General features: G+C 37.6%; 1 protein-coding gene across 3 annotated transcripts in view; it reads right to left on the minus strand.

Moving 5' to 3' along the window:
• Positions 1-2,833: 2,833 nt before the first annotated feature.
• The window catches only part of SNX9 (sorting nexin 9), a 61,696-nt gene continuing 41,992 nt past the window's right edge, over positions 2,834-22,537 (minus strand). For 2 of the 3 annotated variants that reach the window (XM_036380683.2, XM_036380682.2), the window contains exons 10-18: positions 22,227-22,357; positions 20,711-20,814; positions 18,280-18,383; positions 15,486-15,563; positions 10,291-10,367; positions 9,240-9,329; positions 7,743-7,857; positions 6,222-6,313; positions 2,834-4,893 (exon numbers count right to left, since the gene is read on the minus strand). In XM_036380683.2, coding sequence (XP_036236576.1) covers positions 4,846-4,893; positions 6,222-6,313; positions 7,743-7,857; positions 9,240-9,329; positions 10,291-10,367; positions 15,486-15,563; positions 18,280-18,383; positions 20,711-20,814; positions 22,227-22,357 — 839 coding nt within the window. In that variant the 3' untranslated portion in view covers positions 2,834-4,845. Of the gene's footprint in view, positions 4,894-6,221; positions 6,314-7,742; positions 8,489-9,239; positions 9,330-10,290; positions 10,368-15,485; positions 15,564-18,279; positions 18,384-20,710; positions 20,815-22,226; positions 22,358-22,537 lie in introns of those variants that run through there. The other variant, XM_036380684.2, reaches the window with a different exon arrangement.

Here is a 22,537-nt window from a genome sequence, read left to right on the forward strand (position 1 = left end):
GCTGATAAATATTTAGATTTGCCATTGGAAGTACTGTTATATTTAGTATCCAGTTCCATCGACAACAGTATTTGTTTTGGTTTTTTTTTAAACAGACTGATTTTCTTCAGATATGCTGTTATAAATGGTCACAAATAAAAGGCTTGTCTTGTCTTCCAGTTTATTACTGCCCTGTTTTCAACCCCTTTATCCTCTCCTTTGGTATCAAAAGGAAGAGAGCATGTTCTTTGCAATCCTCATTCTATAAACTCCAGTCTGCTGTCCCACTATTTTTGCATCTCCTGTGAGTGACCAAACTCATTAGTCATTGAGGCATCACATAATCACACAGGTGGGTGTGGGGGGATGCTCTGACAAGCAATTTAATAGGGACAGATCAATAACTAAGGTCAAATAATTAAAATACAATTCAAAAGAAACCAAACCACTTAATACTGTTTTTTAAAAAGTCCCCACAATCTTTTTATATTTTCTGTTATTTTAAAAATCCTACTCTTTGTTGTTCTTCTAAGATAACCTCTAACAAACCTCTTGGAGCTAGCAACTTAATGACATCTTTAGAATTACATACTTTTTAGGAAAACAGTTCATCAAATTTTGGGGGTTTTGGGAATGACATTTCACAAGACTAAAAACCACTGAAGAGTAGCAATTTTAGATTTAGATCTACTGAGATTTAATTGCAACAGAAGGCAATGTGAATTAAAAGTGACCTTGAATTGAAAAATGTGTGCTATGACAAGTTTATCAGCAAATGTATTTTAAAAATGAATAGTTGTTGAAGATGGTAGGTATAAAAGGAAAACTAAGGGTAGCAGAAGTCTATTGTTAACAGAAAATAATAAGTATTACATGCACTCTTGCTTCAGCCCCAACAGAAAACTGTGACATACAAAAATGTATTTTAACAGAATATAGCCACAGGTTAGAATAAGGGAAGAACAATATTTAGTAAAAATGAGAAAGCTGGCTTCAGATAGACAGGATCACTTCAAAGAAACTAATAAATCCTATTGTGAAGCAAACAGTTTTTAAACCTGTAAATGAGAAGAACCTAGAGTTCAGAAAGTTCAGCAGGAAGGCAGTAAGAATACTAGCTGGAATCTGAAGGAACACAAAAAATTTAGGATAGTTTAAGAAAATCTGGCTAATCAGGAAAGATTAAAAGGCCCAGAAGATTAAAAATAGGCAAACACATTCTTTATAAGACAAGGAAATTAAGCCAGTTTAAATACTGCAAAATCTCAGAGTCACAACTCATGTGCAAAGAGTCATGGGAGAAAAAAAAAGGGAAAAACAGCTGATCCAAGTTGTGACTCAGATGTTCTTTAGAACAGCATGGGTATAACTGACATTGCCAGTTACGTGACAGAATGGGTGGATTGGTCACCAGCCAGTCAATATATTTCTAATTCTGTAAGGTTGCTTTTTTTAGGGTTGCTTAGACAGGAAAAAGGGTTTTTTCTGCTCAAGTGGTGACCTCAGGTGTTAGCAATAATTTTATCAGAAGAGTTATAGGAAAGTATGTGAAAAAAAAGCAGTGACCAAAGACCCCCCCGCCCCTTGCCAACTAACCGGCCTGCCAGTGCACGCGCACAGTCTTCATGGAAAGTCCTACAAAAAGCAGAAGCACCAGTGGCAGGACACCTGCCTAGTGAATGCTCCCCTTGCTGCTGGATTGCACTTCCTGAGCCTGTGGAGGGAGTAATTTTGGCCAGTCCAGACTGGCAGAGTGTCTGGTGCATGTCAAACTAAGCCACCACACAAGAGATGCATCTCTTCCTTTGTGAGAGTTTTCTTTACAAGGCTGTTATAGTCTGAATTCCTTCTAAGAGCCTCAACTAGACTAATTTTGGTAGCAGTAAAATTGATGTATTATTTAATTAGGATTTACAGAATCTAGTGTATGTTATGGTAGTTATTTTCTGACAAAACAGGAACTGCTCAGGAGCGTAAAAATTTCCATACTTATGTAAAATTAGGACTTATTGAAGAACTCTCTAATTGCAGTCAACAGTACACTTCCAAAACCACACCCTATAACAGAGTCTACTGCTGCAGTCTAATTCCATGTTGGACTGCAAACAAGAAATGCAGGTATCCTTCCTCTCTGTACAGCTACATTTTATTTTAAAAAAATGGATGTAGTTGCAGTAACAGAATAAGCAATTAAAGTATAAAGTTAAACCCAAGAGCTTGGGCAGTTGATGTCTTTTATGAAGTCACTGGGCTAATGCCAGTGTTTGGCTCTCCCTGGAAGGAAAACATAAGCCAGGAAACAGTAGTAAGGCTGTGGATGCTGCAGACTAATTATTCAGCTATGACAAACAAAACACAGGAGAGCACTGCTCAAGCCTTGCACTAACTTGCTATTTCTCTTTTATGACTACATCTTTAGTGTGCACATTTTCTGTTACCCCCAACCCATGCAATTAAACTCTGCCACTATTCATGTCTAATTTAAAAAACAAATATCAAAGACAATCAAATTTCTATTCTGGGTCAACACCATGCTGACACAAAGCCAGGAACACACAGTAGCACTGTGCTCTACTACTTATTTGCAGTCAGGAGGGTTCCATCAGCCATGAGCTGGACTGACCTGAATAAAGAAAGCTTACAACATATGCGTAGCCTTTGCTGGTTTGCAGTCACTAGCACTATTATGCCATCCAGTTGGGATGCCTGCTTTATGGAAGACACACGGATGCTTCCTCATTCCTCAGCTGGCCCATGTGTAAGCTGGTGAAAAGCTACAGGGAGGATTTGCCTCATACTACATTCACCCTGTTAAAAACCAACATGATGATTTAAAAAAAAAAAGATAAAATAGTCTGGTGGATATACATAAATATTTATTATCAGTTTAACTTCATTTTACTAGAAATCTTTAAACAGTTTTTCTTTTTTTTTTTTGCCAAAATGTTGCATCTGACACAGTTGCTACTGTCATAGCTTCCCTGCACTAGGAATGCAGAGCTTACACTTAAGATTCCAAAACAATCTATTCAAGATAAAGAGCTTTCAACTTTAGTGCATATGGAACTATTTAAGGATTGGTAAAAAGAACCCCCTTCCCCCTCCCAAATGTAGAGTCTGTTACAAAGAGATTTCATTACCAAAAAGTGAATATACAAATGCTAAAAAAATGCTGGCTTGAAAAAGTGATTTCAGAATTTACTGTACATATTGTAACAATTTATTATATAAGCTGCTTCTACATGCAAGCAGATCTTACATTTGGTGTAAAACATTTATACACATTCTTTACAATTTGTACATATTTAAATGGCTGTATCAAACAACACTGCACTATGGAATTTTGGAAGCAAACTAAAACTGGGAGGAGAAAAAGACAAGGTTTATAAAAGGTGAACAAAATTCGTGACACTAAGAAGCATCTAGACTTAGGCCTAGTCTGGCTTGGTTTGGTTTCAGGTTATTCAGGCAGACCCAGATTTTCCTTCTAGCACAGAAAAGTAACACCAATGCAAAACAGAGTAAGGCAACTATTGAACTGGCAGAATGTACCCGTCACTTAGAATGGCTTATTGGTAAAATGCCTTTTTAGTTGTTTTTTTTTTTTTTTTAACGAAAATATTTATTTTCTAGGCACATTTTAGTAGAAACTGTGTTTTGGCTTTTCTGCTTGCCTATGGCAAGAATTGAATTACTGTACTTGGTGCCCATTCTGAACAGAGTTGGTGGTGGCTTTTTTTGGTTTGATTCTGTGAAAAGCCAAGGCCTCAAATGGTATTTCAGTAGTATCGAAGAGGATACTGAGTCACTTGATAAAAGATGATGATCAAAGAACAGTTTGTGTAATAACTAATGATGTTATTCAGTACTTTTGTCACCTTTGAGTTTGCATTAGAAGGCAACAAAAAGTTAACCTGAACCAACAGCACACCATACTACTACACGAAGACCTGAGCTTAGCTGGAATTTGGGGATGTCTACTAGTTGGGGTTAGAAGTGGCACTGTCCCCACTGCTGAAACACTACAAACCGTCAGAGGGGAAGCTGGCCCTGTACAGCACTGAGAAACACCAGTGCCTTATGGCATAACATTGGGGGTGTCAAAGTGCTGGTATGGAAAACTGTTTTTCACACTTTCCTGAATGGCTCGTTCTTTGTTTGTACTTTGTCTTCTTACACAGTGCATAGTGAAAAAGTGAGCCTGACATAAGCTCTGAGGTGGTATGCCACAAGAACAAGATTTAGTTAGAAGGAAAAAGAAGAGAGGGAAGAATGATTTATATTTACCAGAAGTCATACTGGGAGCAGGATGCCATGGCTGCATATGGGAAGCAAAACTTAAGAACAAAGCGTTCATTCAGGAGATATCACAAACATGTGCCAGAAACTTACATGAATATAATTCCTCCTGGTTACTGAATTGCTGGAGAGCCCAACTGAATATAATGAGTATTAGGTCATTTTCTTAAGTTTGTCTGCTTTCCCATTAAAAAAAAAAGCTACAAATATGTCACTCTGGTGTTGATGCAGAGTTTTTGGAATAACATCTGATAGACAAGTCTTCGTGAAGTCCATGGCAACATATCAGTTTGATAATTTAGATCCCTATAACTGACAGCATTACCCAGCTGTTTTTATTTAAATAATGATATAAATGGAAGAGCTTTCAAGACAGGAGAGCCTTATTGTATGATCTAGGCTGATAAAGTAAAATTTGAAATAATACTTTTTTAACAACTGATTCTTGTTGGTTTGGGGTTTCTTGCGATTTTTTTTTTGCAAAGGCTAACAAGTTTTTATTAGCATTGCCCCCACATCAGAAAAGCACTTTGGAGTTGTTCTGTATTGTTGAATACTCCTTATTCTCTACATCACAGGAAAGCGGCTGAGTGCCTGCCTCAGCTTCTGTGCAATCTGAAACAAAGAAACAGAAGGTATTTAATATGTAGTTGCTTTACACTGTGCAGGAATATGATTGCAGGCTAAGAAATTAGGTGTTCCCTCATGTGATAAAAAACTGCAGGCATTACTGCAGGTTTTGCGTATGCAGGACTCTCAAAACTTTCCATTATAAAGACCTCTCATACATACACTTTCTGCCTTGTTAATTTGGTACTTTCACTGCTCCAGTTGTGTTGGAGAAAGCATTGTAGGCAGGGCTGTTATTCTGCCTGTCTAGCACTGCACTGCACCAGAGAGCTACAGGAACAAAGCCAGATTTTCCAGGAAACCCACTTCCCTGCTGAAGCAAGGCTGAAATATCAAAACAGAGCTCCTGTGCACTCCCCACAGTTCTCATGGTAGCCATGACCCCACACATGAACATGTACTGAGGGAGAGAGCATTAGTAGAAGAAAACTGGTGAGGCTGCAACCAGAAGGACTGAAATAGACTGCACAAGAGGCTGAATGATGGTAAGGGGCAACCTAAGCCTAACCCCACCAGATGTTTCAAGGAAAGTAGGCGAAGTGACCTGATGGGGGACCTACAGTTGTCATCCACTGAAGATACCTCTGAAGCTCCACTGGCAACTTTCATGGCTGTGAAGGGGCACCAGTTACTCATGAGACTCCTTTTAGTGATAGAAGTCAGGCTGCAGCACATTCAAACCCAAATGTTTTATCAGCACATCACATTAGAAAGCTTGTTCTTGGTTTATTTTTTAAAAATCACAAAGGATTCATGCATGAGAACATTGTCAAATAAGAACTACAGTGGTAGGGAGAGTGCTCAGATTTAAAATATTTAATGTCACCTGAAACATTCCTGTCCCTCCTGCCCCACACTTGTATACATCAGGCTTTAAATCACAAAAGTTTCCCTTCTCACTCCCATCCTATGGAGGAAAGTTTTGTTGAAATGTTTTATTGTTCTGTTCAGTGCAGCAGAAGTCCTGTAAGCAGGCCTTGTTTACTACACATCAGAGAACTAAAATTCTTTGTAACCCTAGTACCAGCATTGGGGGGAAGAAAAAAGTCAAGCCATCAACAATGTGGTTTCTGAACAGTGGTTCTTAGTTCTCCTGGATTAATTGTAACAATCATGTACATAAGACAGTATCTATAGGAAAATATTTTAACTCATTCTTTCAGTTCTCGGGTTTTTGTACAATTCCTTTTACAATTTTTTGTACAATTCTTCAAATATGTGCTCTGTGGGAGCATGGATTAAAGCCTGCATTTCCTATAAAAGCAGCAGCACAGTACATGCCAAGCCAGCAGTGCTGAAGCCCTGTCCCTTACCGTTTCATAGAACTGCGCCTGCTGCTCCAGATAGAGACGAATGACGCTGTTGTAGTCATAGATCCGGTTACTGTGGAAGTGATTCATCTCAGCTGCAAGCAGACCCAGGAGACAAATTATTTAACAGAAGCATTTATAATTTGGAAGAGTTTCACTCAGTTCAAGTTAGTTACTCCGTAGCAAGCTCAGTGTCCAGCCCTGCCAGCAGGGGAGGACTGTTCTCATGCTTCCACAACCTGTTCTGCTTGCAGCACTCAAGTTATACTGGAGTTGTTTGTCAGATTGGTAGGGGGTCAATTACACACCAACCTGGGTGCTTCCTGGACAAAGCCAGGTTCTTGTATTATAATACTCAGGTGCACAAAGATTCGATAAAAAATACAAGCAGGGCTTTCTTCTACTGAGGTAAATGTTCCTTCCTGAAGGCTTTCCAACAAAATTTTGGCTTGGACTTTCAGATTTCCAAGGGTATAGATATTAAATTGTAAGCCAACAGCTTACGGTAAATACTTAGCTCAACAAAAAAGATACAACCAGTAGTGTGTGACTCCTTCTTGACTTATGCTGTTTCAATAGATACCTGAGAAACAGTATTACTGAATCTGTAACACCTTACCTCAATTTCTACATCTCAGATCACAGCTTATGGCTGAAAGAAGTTTTAAAATATATTTTGGGATATCAGTGGAGGGAGAAGAAATATGCTACATTGTAAAAGTCATCCTAGAGGTCTCTTCCACAATTACCACACATAAAACACAATCCTCTTGCGTCACTGTGACTAAGAGGAAGGAGATGAGGAGTTTTCTTAGGAGATGAGGTTGTTTTTAAAATCAATTTTGTGTGCTGCTCTGACTTCGTCACATAATATATCGAGTACTCTTGTCTTTAAATCATCTAAAAATGATGCAACCCCCTCAGTAATGAGTAATCTCATTGAAGTCAGTAACAGGATGCACTTAATGGCTTGATATCCTGCAGGACTGAGCCCTGACTACTCACTTCCCCAGTTTTTCTAGTGCAGTGTGCTGCACCTTATATTTACAACACCTCTAACCGAAAGAGGAAAAAAGATCATTCAAAAAACATCCAGGAAACAAAGATCTTATCCAAAAGAACACGAATCTCAGCTGGGAGATGGATTCATGTCTGACTAAACTAAAAGTCAGAAAAACACTTCTGCTAATGATGACCTGATTCTTGCACCAGAGTACATGCTTTTAATTTGAGACATTACTTTCAAATCAAAGAATCAGCCTGGGGAAGTTGTTTTGGGGTTTTTAAATTGCATTTTCAAAATATGTGTCTTATGCAATAGCAATGTGAGATTAAAAAAAAAAAAGGGAGAGGCAAAATAACTGCAATTTAGAAAAATCTAAGCAGGTCACAAAAAAGCCCCCACAAATAACCCATGCCCAGGTTTTATTCCTGGTAGCAAAAGATTTTCTTTCAAAGTATGCTGCTTAACAGAAGTCCTTCAGAGGTCTACAACACTGCCATTTAGCTGATAATTTGGTTTACCTTGTAGTGCATAAGCCATGGTGCTCACACGTTTCACCATGTTCTGTTTGTCTTGTGGCGTTATTTTACTGGTTGCAACTAACTTGTCACTTTCCTTCACTCGTTCTATTGCTCCCTGTAGAAACCAAATGCAGAAAGGTTAAAAGAGTAGTCAACTTAGGGGTGTTCATAGTAATCTAAAATGCCACTAGCTACATTTTGAGTTTGCATTCAGTACACATACGTACACAAAATGATTGATCTTGCCTTCTCACATTTTCATCCAAAGTTTGTTATTTCACTTTATTGATTCCAAGAGTCCTTGCAAAAAGTGACTTCAAACATAGGCATGATCAGACTCATCAGCAAACTGAGTTTGGTACAGGCAGTAATACACAAGAATATATACAAAAAGGACAGATGGACCAAGTTTCAAATTACAGATTACCAACGTAACTGACATCCAAAAGCTTGTAGAACCATCTTTGCACATTTTACAAGAGAAGGCAACACAACACTGTTTTTCAAGAGACTACAACTCAATGCAATGTATAGCCATTGATTCAGGAAAATTCTCGAGTCACATAGATAACGAGCATAAAAAGATATGCTTCCCCTACACAATGTTTTTGTGCCAAACAACATGCAAGAGAATCTATTTACATATCTCTTGGCAGTAGGCTTATGTTTCAAGTTTTAAAAATATTTCTTCTCCTTTTTTGGTATTTCCCCCCAGTGATTCTGTGGGATGAAGGACTGCAAATGTCCTGAAAAAAGAATACACATATCTGATATGCTTTTCTTTGTTGCTCTTAGAAGTATATTCTTATGTTCTTGTTCTATACATTTAACACTTCAAGTGATCAAAAAAACCCCTAACCTCACATATTTGTGCACTTGTTTTAATACTTCACAATATTTAGTTTCCTTAAATACATTGCAGCAGACCATAAGGAAAACTCTAAAACAAAACAGAATATCCAAAACTATACACTGTGGCTTTTGTATTACAGAGAACAAAATGGTTGGGTTTTGTTGCTGGTATTTTGTTTGGTTTTTTTCCCCCCCCAGAAATGTTAGAGCTTAGCTCTGATTTCTGGGTTTTGATATTAAAGAAACTTCAATGCAGTGCATGATTATTTATCACATATCAGCAAGCCAGCCACACAAGTGTCCACAAGTTTTCGTACAATACTCATATGGTTTTATTATCAACTATCACATAAGGCTCAAATATTACAAATTTACACTACTGCTATTCACCCCACTGGGAAATGAAGTCAACCTGAAGAAAATCATGCTCTACTATGGCAGAAAGTCATGATATTCCTGAGAGAAATTCTAGTTTTCCTTCCCTCTAAGTACTTCTTATTTTAAAAATCAACACACCGGTTTCACAGAAACTTCCAGTGTTTCAGCAGCAGGGGCCAGGCTGCTGCACAAATGCAAGGTAACATACCACCCCTTTTGCTTGTGTCCCCACTGCCCAGCCCTTAAAAAGAAAGGCTCATCACATACCTTATGAGCTGCTATGATATCAGGGAAGCAACCAAGAAATCCCTTATATTCATGATTTGTTTCCATCAAAAAGTGAAGATCTTTCTTTGGCTAATAAACAAAGCATAATCGTAAGTAAAAGTATCTGTGGCAAATTAACATCATAGAAAAGAAACTATGATGCCAAGAAAGGGCAAAGGGGAAAAAAGGGAAGGAAGCAATCAGGAAAAAACAAACCAAAATATTAATTGTTTATGCAAGTTTTTCATCTATGAAAAGGGTTTTTTAAAAAAGATAAGCTTTTTAGAGTAAGGCACTGAGCATCATTGTGCAGATGCCTCTGTTCTTTTAACACTAGCTCATGAAGTGATGGGGTTTTGCCTTTTCACCCAAGAAGAGTTTCCAGTGCAGTCTCTCATTACATATACAAATATGTACATGCACAGGTGCATCTCCTTAGGTGTCAAAGTGGAAAGGTGTCTTAAGAAATTTCAGACTCAGCCTTGAGATAAAGAGGATCTGCATTTTTGAGACTTTAACTGTAACATGCTAAGCATCAATGCATGTCTTGAATACCAATCAAGGTTTATTTAGGCCAGATTTTTACTAAAGCAGGCAACTGCATGTAAAGGCAATGGAGCAGGTTCAGTACATAGGTATTCCCCCACATGGAGCAACAGCAAAATCTGGATCCTGTAGATATTTGGGGAATGCAGAGGGAAGGCAGAAACTCTGTCCTTTAATCGATTAAATACCATTCTTTTGTATCAGTAATGAAGATAGTTCACAGAAACAAAAAATGAAGACATTTAAAGACCAATCATTTTAGTATTTAAGAAACCAGAATGTGGGCTTTCTGACCAACAGAAATGCCCTCTCATCACATTCCCCCTGACCTGACACAGAGTAGAAAAGAAGATGATAATGCATTTAAAAGTGTTAATAGCAATTTAATTGGTCTATAGCACTATCAGCTGTGTTTTAATCGAAGAGGAAAAAAGAAAAGTCAGAAGAAATCCAAACAGGTGATATGTTTGTACACACTATGCCATTGCATTGGTAATACTCCTACCTGATCTGCTACAAGACTGGCAATTTCTTCATAAGTTTTCCCTGCTTCTGTTATTGCTCCATTGAGATCGGATTCTCCTAGAAGTAAGCATCAGTGTTCAAATTACAGTAGGTCAATTACAACAAGAAACTTGCCTTGATTCAAGGCAAATTTATAAAATAGTCTATTTACAATAATAAATAGCTAGCCATCCTTTTATAACCAGCAGAAATAAAGAATTTTTTAAAACATTAAAGGAGGAAAACTAACGATCTTGTAGAAAATTAATGTTCTACCACAGTACTAGCACTACTTACTTCCACATTTAATTATTTTATGCAGTTTAAATACACAGGTATTCCTCCACATGGGGCAACAGGAAGTCTACCAGGATGGATAGGAAGGAAGAATGAGGAGGGTTACAAAAGATGGACTGACAAAGCTGATGTGCTACTACCCCTGAGCTCTCTGACAGTCCTGGACCATAACTATTCAACAGTCAGAGAAGCAAAAGGAGGCTCAAGTAACTTTTTTCCTGGACAACAAGACTTCTGATCTTTTAGAGAACTCTTAGACAATATTTTCAAGCTCTGTAAAAATCACTGGTTTTCAGAGTGAGTTTCTAACTTTCATCCTCATATAAAACAGATCAAAGGACCCTACAATCTATGCTTAACAATACAAACATCACCATAAATCCTAAGCTAGACAACAGCACAAGCACTCATAACACTGTATTACTAATAGGACAGGCTATGTGGGACAAAGATGGAAACAAGCCTTACATTCTTGTATCTTTCATGCAACTTCACCTTCCCATCCACGTTAGCTTGTCCAAAGCATGTAGTCAACAGTACAGAAAGCAAATTGAGGTAGAGAGTAGAAAGGCGAAGGTATAGTTTGCAGATATCAAACTTTAGTTTAAGAAAAAAAGAGTTTTCTTATGCTTTCAGACATGTCTTGATATTAGGCAGTGGTTAGTCTTTTATGAACTTTTTGATTTTATTCTACAGATATTAATCAGTGACTTAATTGAAAAGTACCATAGATTTCATTAATGATTAATCTGAGCATTAAAGTATCTTGTTTTACTACAACATATGGTCTAATCTACATTTTAACATCTCCTTAAGGAAACAAGGTAATGACTGAATGTTGCTTCAGTTCTATCAATCAATTCCTACTTTCCATTAGATTATTTTCATAAAGTCAAAAAGCTGTGAGGCAAAGTGACCAATCCTAAGAACTAATCAGTCCAGTAACAAAAACACTGCTAAACAAATCATTATTTTTCTCCTATTTGGGCCTGTTAGGATAAAATAAAAATAAAGCCACCAAGACTAATTCCCATTGTGAGACTCAAGAGGTACACAATTCATTATTCATTACATATCTTCACCTTTTTGTAAAACAATAAAAAAAATGGAAGGTGGTTAATTTTATTATTTCAGGCTTAAGACTTAAGTATTTTCAGTATTTCAGAGTTCTTTTGTGTGCTCAGAAGTAACGGTGAAGTAAGTGCTGCTTAGGCAACTGACTCCTAGATTTTGGGATAAAACATGGTGTGGCTTCAGAGTCAGAAGCTACATTGGTCTAGATGTTTGCTGTTCATTTTATAATGCCATAAAATATGGTAACTTTCCATATCTGACCCAAAAAAAAAAAAAAAGAGGGAGAGTATGTATGTATATTTAAGTTGAACAACAAAATCCTCCCCTTCTGTACTCACTCAAGGAACCTGCGTAGATGAGAGCTTCAAAGGATCTAGACAAACCCTCCCAAAACCAATCATCTTTAATTTTTAGCATTCTCAGCTTCTGAACCAATGCAAAGCTGGGAATTGCCTTCTTAACTCAGTCTGTGAAAGCTGAGTTGGCTCCCAGTGCAAGGATACATCAGGATGTCAGGGGTCCATTAATCAATGGAATCGCAGAAAGCCCCAAACGTTGCTAACATTTATAACAAAATTATGTTTAGTGTTGAGTACATGTATCTCCAGAAGAAACAGAGGGGGCCTAAAAGCATTGACTGAAGGTAGCTATAAAAAGAGCATTAAAATGGAATTAATATTCCACAGATCAACCCAACCACAAGGAGAAACAGGTATTTTCATTGATTTACAGTCTTCATACTGTCACAAGGAGATTAAGAAAGACATAAAACTATGAGGAGCCTTTTGGAGATGTTTAATAGAACATCTCTCAGCAGTTCAACTGCTTGGTAAATGCCAGTGAAAATCATTTCAGAAGGAATACATCCAGAGATATTGGGAGAACTAATACTCCAAGTCTTGACTGGGACAGACAAATTTTTTTTGTCAAGAAGTATTTTTGTTTTCTTTTCTTTCAAAGTACATTTCAATATAATTCAGTAGGAAAACTCACAAAATTTGATTTACTAGCAGCAAATGCAGCAAAGCTTTTCTTGATAAGTACACCTCAAACTGATAAGTTCAGCACACAAGCAGCTTGCAAAGCAGGATTTGCCTGTTGCTAGCTGACAGGATAGCGAAACTTGTGTGTAACTGCCTAACAGAATTCCTGAGGGGTGATGTAGGATTAGGAGAGTTTACTACGGTTGAATGGCATACCAGTCATTCACATTTTCTTAATATAGGAGAAGGACTCCTCCAGATTTGGTGCCGCAAAAGAGAAGCCATGCTATTTAAGGCTGTGTTAACCTTAGAATATCCTGTGACACAGTAGCATAGGCAACACATTGCCAGGCTGCAGGACACTTCCAGGCATGTTCTGGTACTGTCCAATATGCATTTTTGGACCAGGATCATGCTTGTAAGTGCACATTCTTGGAACCAACTGGATAGTACATAAGCCCATACCCAAGTTAAATCAGAACCTCTCAGCGCGTCCTTAATAGTTTTAAAGGTACCCTTGCCTCTGCAAATACTGGGGACAGATCCCTAACACTCTTGGGCTGACAATAAATAGATAAGGCTCATTCTGTAGCATGAGAAAAAGAGCTAGAGTCAGATCAACAAGTGTATCTTGGCTGGTGCAGTCTTAAATATTTTAGGCTGGAAATTAGAAGAGAAGGCAGAAGATATCACTACACAAAAAGCTTTGCAGAGCAAGGCATCACTGATGAAAGTGGTACAGGCAATAGATACATCTCATCCTAACTATGCAAATGAACAACTAAACAGTAAATGCAGTACGTCAGAAGTCAGCTACCAGTAGCTAGAAATGTTTCTGTCATCAATTCTGTCATTGCAATCATCAGTGGCCTATATGCTTAAACTTTCGGAACACTAGTATTACAAGAAATCTAAAAAACCAACCCAACCAAATAAAAAAAAGCAAAAGATGAAGAGATTCAGCTCCCAACAGAAACTGAACTGCATGTCCTTAAGCATGGCTGAATGAGCCATTCCTCTTTATTGACAGTCCAGAAAAATCATATATTATACTCAGCTTAGCTACTATTTCTTCATTGGAAGCAATGTGTCCTCTTTATACACAGACACCTGGAAAACTGTGCCCTGTCAGTTTAAATCTAGGTGCTTACATCTCTTGCAGAGACTCTGCTTAATCCATAGACCTATACCTGATGGAATGATCAGGTGAATCCATATATGAGCAGCAGGCAGGACAGAGTGAGAGAAGAAGTGATGAAGCCATTTAAAGCCACATCTACATTTTACTTGCTCTCTCTTCTTGGGAACTCAAATTAAAATGCAAAGAATCCCATATATTATTAATTTGGAAATAATACAAGGGTACAAGTTATTGAAAAGAGCAAAACATGGAATCAAGGCAAAGGCATCTGTAGGAAGGGTACTTTTCTCAACAAGATAGAGGTGCAACCAGCTATGACTGGGCAAAAAGCAAAGACAGACATGCTTTCCTTGTTCCCAAACTATCATGGGATCAATTTTTTCATACCAATCAAAGATGCTGGAAATCAAATCAAAGCTTTCCTTTCTAAGGCTGATCTGCAATTTTGTAACTAGCTTTATAACATACAGTTTTCCCTTTACCCTGCAAAAGAACGTGCTAGAACCCAAGCAATTTTCAGTTCTTTCTCAAGACTTCTTGCTAAGGATTTTATCCAGGCAGGATTTACAGTTTTCTAACCCATGCTAAGAATACATAACCATGCAAATTCCCTATTTCATTCTCACATCCAAAAGTGACTTTTAAGCAATACGCTATGCTCAATTCTAACTAAGCAGTCATCCTGTTGCAGTGCAGGACACAGATGAGAAAAAGCTATGGGGACAATGCCTGTTTCCAATACTTCCAGCAGCAGAGAATCTGTGTTTCAGAAGGTTTCATTTTAGTACATCATTTATGGGGCAAAATGTTTTAAGATTATAAAGCAAGATATAGATGAGTAGTCAGAGTAAGTACTGGTCAATTAAAATTTCTAAGACTGTTTCTAAGGAAACATTTCAGGAAGCTTCTATGCTATAGCATTTAAGGTTTTAGAACACAGTAATTTTGCTATCAAGTATAAAAAGAAAAAAACCCAAAACCTCAAACACCTTTGAAAGGAGAATCTCAGGGAAAACTGACTCAACAGGCACCCTCTATCTATGAGGAAATATTTTCCAGTTGTCTGGAAAACATCAATAGAGCTTAACATTTTAAATTTGGTCTAAAGATGACATTTTAGGAAAACTTTGAGCAATTGATGCCCTCCTTTTCCCTCCCTCATACCTAACACGACAGGCTCTTTTTTAGGGCTCTTGAAGGAGAAGCAAAGGTGGAGGACAAGAAAAGGCTACAGTAGCCAACCCTACAGAAAAGGCTACAGTAGCCAGCCGACATAATGGATTATAAAATATTGTAGTAAGTCTTCCATCAATGTGTGGAGTTGTTGTATCATGAAGTCACACAATAGTTCTGTGACAGCTGTTTTCATTTTTCTCTCCTTTCCCTTGATAGCACAAAAATGCTCCAGCATGTTTGGTCAGTTAGGTCAGTGACCAGATTATATATTAAGAGATCAAACTAAACTCTTCCACCACCACCAACCCACCACAAGATTATACAGTGAGAGAAGACAAGATTGCAGACTAGAACATAAAAACCCTATAACATACAAAAAAGAAAGGTTTTAGAATTTTTTCCAGAACCCTGTTTGACATCTAAACCTCAAAGAAGAAAGCATTAAGATCTTCAGAAAAAGAAATGTAACATGATGTAATTAAATACCTCTTTTTAAGCAAAGTACAAATGAAGCTATAGAAGTACCTTGGTATCCACTAGTGCTGAAGACCAGTGCCAGGCTCTGCAATGCTTTTCCTATCTTCTGGTATTCCTTGGGTAGTGCTGAAAGTGGGAAAAGGATGAGGAAAAGAGGGGAAACAAAAGCAAAAAACTGACATGGGTAAGTGAGAGTAAATCTGCAGCATTTCCAAAACTTGATGAAGCAGATGTCAAAACCAACTACGTTTTACATTTTCTCTAGTGACACATTTACAATCCTATTCTTTACCCCCTCCCCTGCTACACATGCTCCAAAACTGGATAAAGCAATTGCAATCTGGATTCTTGAAAGGTACAAACAGTTGGGGAAACAATGTGTGAATGCTATTTTTAAAAAAATGAAATCTCATTGCATTTCTAGCTCAATCCTCCTATGCATACAGTGAGATTTTTCCCCCCTCCCCCTCATGGGGGAAGAAGAGGGGGAACTGCTCCAGTGTGATATCAAGAATAGGTCTCATTAATATTTTAAGAGAGGAGATTGTTATACAGACCCATAATACCTAAACTCTCCACAAATAATGAATTTTATATTTAAAGGCACTAAAACCAAGATTATCTAGATATAAAAATTATGCAAGTATCTGAATAATAAAATTGTTTTTTACAATCTATTTATTGAACATGCATGCATAAATTACTCCATCACAATTACATCAATCAGCTGTGATTTATGAGTGCATTCATTATTAACACTTTGAACAACACCACTCCAGAGGCCTAAAAAGCAATCTGAAAAGCAAAAGCAATTTTTTATATGCTGCCTATGCTAGCAGAAAAACACCCCAAGTAGGTATGAGTTTTATCAAATATTTGTATTTAGGGGGTACACAGCTCAGGCAATATAGAAGGTTTTTAGCTGTTCTAGCATCCCACAGTATCTGATTTTTACAGAAGAACACCTTTGTGTAGTATAAAAATCTACCACAAACCCCCAAACCAACCTCCCACCCCAACTGCCTAATTTTATTGATTCTCTTTGATCAAGCTCTTCTCCAGAAGTCAGACTATTTACGATAACCGGTCTGTCTTACACTATGAGTACAATTTAGAGTACTAGAGTTCTGTTATCAGCCATTACACTGATACTAAAGTTTTCCAGTGGAAACTTTAGTGAAGAACCTTTGGTTTATTTTCACATGTATTTAAGAAGTTTCCACTGTCAGTTATTTCAAATCTCACTGAATGGATGGCATGTAAGTATTGCTCAGGAAGTGCCAAAAATATTTCTGATTAACAGTCAAGTCTAGAGCTGACAGGGAACTTAAAACCTAAGAGACTACTAAAATTTTGCATGTTCCAGTTCACCAGTCTTTTTTTTTTTTTTATTCAGTATGAATGTCTGGAAAATTAAAAGTTAAAAAAAAAACTTAAAATTTTAAGATTTTAAAAAAACACAATCACAACTGTGTTGCTGCATGTATGCTAACTAATTAATAGTTCTAAGTATTAGAAAAGTCATTCAGTATCATAAAGCACTAGTGTTGTAAGTTCAGGAAGACTTTGGCAGTTAAAAAAATACTTCATTTCTAGTGTAAGCACAAGTCACAGCCAGCCCTTGGTTTGATCATTGCTTCTGTACCTGGAAAGCAATGCTGTTTTCCTAGTCTCATCTGAGGAACCTTATTCCTTCCCCTGTTCTCCACTTTCCCCTCAGTATAATTTGCTAGTGAAGCAAGATCTGTACCATGTTAGAGCTCTGTCATGTGTTAGACTATTTTTGTCCAGCAGGAGGGTCAGTGGTGTGTAAAAGGAAACCCTTTCTTCAAAGTTGAGAAATGTGAATAATTTAAAGTTAACATCCTATAGATACTAAAGTCTAATGGAATCACTTCCATGAGAGATGGAACTTCTACACTTCTCATCCTCTCTGGTCAGCCCCAAATGTTTAGCTGTAGTGTTTGATTAGTAAGAGGCAAAAACATAACTCAGGAGATATACTTCAAGTTCTGGGGACAATGTTTTGGGGTTTTTTGTGGGAGTTTAAAGGAGTATAAAAAAAATTAAGGTGATTCAAGGAGATTTATGTGATAGGTCTCTGGTTGCCAGACACTACAGCCTGCCCTGAAGTTTCTTATTATGATCCTCAGCTGTAGTACCTGCTTCCTTTCAATAGCTGCCTTGTGGTGGCCACAAACACTGAACACTGCTGTGGACTAGGAAATTAGAGCCCAGGCAGAGTCATAGGGACTTGGTGTGAAGTTCTGCAACCCTAAATATCTGTGGGAAGGAAGAGACAAGATAGGAAAAATAAAGAATTGGGCTAAAAATTAAGTTAGAATCAAGTTGGTTTTTCTTTTCTTTTTCTCTTAAACTCATTTCATCTTTAAATCACTCCTCCTAGCATGCAAGGATCCTAAATAAGGGGTTAATAAAATGCAATTATTTGAAAATATGATTTCATCAAATAAACAAGTCTATTTTGCCCATGTCACCAAAATTCAAATAAATGACCAATATATGAGAACAGGTCCAACAAGGGCTTAGCTGCATTACTAGAATTATTTACCTTTAAGTATTTTTAAACCTATGGGCAGGGAACAGATATTTCTGAGATAAAGAAAAAAACCCCACACAACCCAACAAAAAGCCCCACATCAAACATACTAACAAAAAACTTGCCCAATTTATACTCTTAGACTGAAAATAGCCAGAATGCCATACAACTCCCATGTTAATTTAGGCGTTTCTTTAAAGATGTGTCTTGAATTATACACATTAAAAAAAGAAGAGAGAAAAGCACCACAGAAATGAGTGCTGAGTTCAGAAGGACACTTACGCCCTGTACACCTCTTCCAGTGCTCTTGTCCCACTGTCAGCAGCTCTTTAACTCCATCATCCATGGCTTTGGTGAACCTACCCACTGCATCACACTTCTGTTCTCTGTGGCATTTTGAAAAAGCAAAACCAAAAAACTGTTTAATATATGCATAATACTAACTTTAAACACAATACTGAAATGTTAAGCAATGTCAACTCTGTCTCAAAAAATATCAGAGACATAAACCAATTCCTTGAAATTTCTGCCATTTCACTGAATTCAGAATTCTCCTCTTTAAATATGGACATTATTTGTTCCATCTTTCCTCCTCTGTTAGACTTGTAGACACATGGCACTGGACTAGCACTCTTATTACAATGTAATAGAAGTAGTGAAATTCATACAACAATGAAAAAAATAAAAAGAAAATAACTGTATCAGATATTTTGATGGAAGTCTAACATAGGTGAATGGAAAGTAATATAGCAATTCTCCTAGGGAAATATATAGGCATACTTTCATATTATATTGTCAATATCATTGTGCTGAGTTGCATTATAGGGAGCAAAAACCCAGAATTCTGAATTAGTATGTGCCTTTGTCCTCCTCTTTAAGCATGTTTGCATGCAGCTATCAGAGTTTTCCATTATCACAGCACTGCATACACAGCAGTGATTTGTGAACTCTACAAAAGAAAACTAAATGTGTATTTTATAATTTATTTAAACTGCATCTGATCTTTCAAATGCTCTCAGCCAAAGCCTGCATGAGACAGCTGTAACAGCAAGGGGACACTGAGTGACTCCCCAGAGCCAGGGCAGCAGCTCCAGATGTGGCCCAAGAACCTAGAGGTTCCCACTTCCCCACCAGCACTTCCTTCCTCAGCTGGAAACCATACACACACAGTTATGTGCACAAAACCAGCACCAGGGCTTTCTAAGAGGCTCTTGCCTTACTCCCCTTACCTCAGGGACAAAACATCCTTTAATTTTCTAAACTTCATACTTTGTGGTCTCAAGATCACTGAAAATGCTCATGAACCTGTGCAGGACTCTTAATATAGTAGCAAAATTATTCGGTAAAGAACATCTTCACACTGAAGAAACTAACAGTTATTGAACAAGCTGGTTTGCCCACTTTGTAAGTGGAGTAATGGCTTTCAAGATTCACACACTTTTAACAGCATTCCCATGCACTAGAACATGTGGACATCTGAGATGTTACAGCCACCTCTGTAACTGCTTGGAAACAGGTCCCCCAGCACTACTCCAGGCTGCCAGCCCCTGGTGAGCATTCTCCTCAGGCTGGTGTCCCCTCCCTGCTTGGGCACAAACTGTTTAGCTGACCACATGCTGGGCACTCTCTGCCAGGGATGTGTATGTAGCACATTCCCTCTCCTGCACCCTGGGTACAAAATCCTCCCTCTCATTCACCCCTTCAGCTTTTACACCACTGGCATATACAGAAACCACATCACTAAAGCAAAGTAGTCAAGCTTGAAATCCCCATGGATGAAGTGTAAGTGACCTAAAAATGTGCACGTTTTTCTGCTGGTACAGAACTGCTACCACACAGCCACTGTATCCACTCAATATGCACTGCATTCCCTGCATAAAGCCTGTATTGGGTGCAGATACACTGCTTTGCTACTAAAAAGACTTCTGTCCAGTTTATCCACACACACAAAACATTATCCAGGTTTCTGTGTTCCAGAACAGTAAGAAAAGCATGTCATACATGCTACATCTTCTAAGAGAAAAATTATTAAGTCTAAAGGAGTGAAATAAAGGCTGCATAGTAAATCCAGTCTTTAACTCTGTGAAACCCAAAGGTTTATCACCTACAGAATATACATTAAAAAGTGCATGTATATGTAATATACACATATATAAAAGAAATATATCCATTTGCAGTTCCAGAATGAAATTTGATAACTTAAATCACTTTATTACTTTTCATTTTTAATAGCTTTCCACGGATTACAGATATTCAAATCATACTGTGTGTACATTACATACAACTATTTTACAGAACCATTGTTCTGCTTATTGGTCCATCTACTATTATCCTAAGCTACTTGGTTAAGTTTAGCATGTTTTGGAACTGTTGAAAGATTAAAGATCAAGCCACACTTCCACAGCAAAATAAAACATAACTCCATAGGATCTGACAGAACTCTATCCCATCAACTAATTTTACATAAATTGTTTTAGGATTAGCATTCAGCCACTGAAGGCAAAAAGACATCACATAGAGTTCACCAAGTATTGGAGGGGTTGATATGAAAATCTCATTATTTAAACAAATTTTCAGCTCTGCCTTGATGAATACCTCCTTAAGTCCATGAATATACATGCACACTTAGTATCTGAGTTTTGGATTATCTCAGCATCTGTTGTATACCCAGATGCATATGCCCATACAAAAAAAAAATAAAAAATCACCTTACATTTCTACCATGTCCAAGTCAGGAGCTTCTGGTTCCATTGTAGAAAAGATCATGACTCCTACAGTTTCATCTTTTTCTGCCTTCCTCTTTCCAGTCTTCCACTCCTTAAAAAGAAAGAAAAAAAATAGAAAAGAGACACAAAGTTTGACCACCACTCATCCTTCTTTAAAGGCACGTGCTTAAGGAGTGAATTAAATGTTTAGGAGAGCTGTTAATGAACAGACCACCCCTGAATTAAAACCTTTCATTAAGAAGTGAAATCTTCAGAGGAGCCAAGGCTTTTTACAGTTTCCCAAAGTTCTCCCCCTCCTCCTTTGTGCGCTTTGTTATCTAATTCTAGGGTCAACAGACCCTTCTTGTTTATTACTGAGATACAGTGTAAGAACAATGACATTCAGCTGTCTCCACACATAGGTTAAGTCTCATATCAGAAGCTGCTCAAGAAGACCAGGAAACTATTATGCAATTATCATACTAAGTTCTTAGTGGTTAAAAATTCCCTATGTATTGCAACATCTGTTCTGTTTATACATCTATAAATAAGAAACTAAGAAGTGCTGACTAGCTGGAAGAATTATACAACTCCCCACTAACCATCCAACTAGCATTTCACCAGGACTAGTATTTACTATGTTATTAACCCTCTACTTACAGGATCACAGAATAATTCTGGTTAGAAGTATGTTGGTAGTTCAACCTCTGACTCAAAACTGGTCATCTGTGACCTCAGTCACAGGGGACTTGAACCTTGCAAATTTTTAAGACCAGACTGGATAATTTACTTTTTCAGCAAATTCTATATGTATTTAGAAGTATGATTATTTTGAAGAGAAAGCAGCAGGGTGTTTCTGTTTATTTCCTAATTAGTAACAGAGCTGGAGCTCAATCATGAAGAAACTATTATTTACTGAAGGTTTACTTACTTTATTTATCATTTACTGAAGATATTAAAATCTCTTTTTAAAAAAGCATAATAAAGTGTGTGTGTGTGTGAATAAAAAATGGCTGGTTATATCAGGTAAGGCTGCAACATAGTGCTTTTTTACAGTGAGAAACTGTGGTTTTGAGGGATAGGGATGGGGCAGGGGGCTGTTTTTAAATATAATACAGGCACAACCTAGATCTGCTATAAAGTAGCTTTTGTTAGCAGAGCAGCACCACTCAGAGGATCACAGTGATTACTAAATCCAGCAGAGACACAGCAGGGCAACAGCCAAAGGAGTTTTATGTATCTTCCTATTCTGCTGGAGGATACAAACTGTGCCTTGAAAGACTGGCAACAAAGTTACTTTTTGAAGAGCACAGCTATATGGGAATGGTGTGTGGCATTTCACAGGAGCAATTTTATGCCTTGTTTTGATCGATCAGCTGAGTTAGGAATCCCAGCAGTTTCCAGCCCATCACTACTGCCCACAGTGAGGCGGCCACAGAGCCAAACTCTTGGTTTGAAGGGAAGTGTGGGGGGACAGCAATTCCTCAATCTCAGTCTGTGTGAGAACTTTATTTCATTTCCTACCTTCTCATCTCGGAAATTGAGAAATTGCTGGAAAACTTCACTTTCTGAGACAACAGGATGGCGACACATTCTCGTCATCCAAGCCTGCAGCCTCTCCATGCGCATTTTGATAAATTCTTCTTCAAAGCGTCCTGTTAGACATTGAACAATAATTGCTACATTTACAGGCTAGCACCTTCAAATTCCTTTTTTAAATTTAAATAGAAACAGCCTGTAATTCGTCTGGTGAGTTATTAACAATTTAATGACTCTGAACTTAAAAGAATCACAGAATCCTGAGTTGGAATGGAGTCACAGGAATCATTGAGTCC

Source organism: Molothrus ater, chromosome 3 (genome assembly GCF_012460135.2).
Source record: "Molothrus ater isolate BHLD 08-10-18 breed brown headed cowbird chromosome 3, BPBGC_Mater_1.1, whole genome shotgun sequence".
Lineage (NCBI taxonomy): Eukaryota > Metazoa > Chordata > Aves > Passeriformes > Icteridae > Molothrus > Molothrus ater.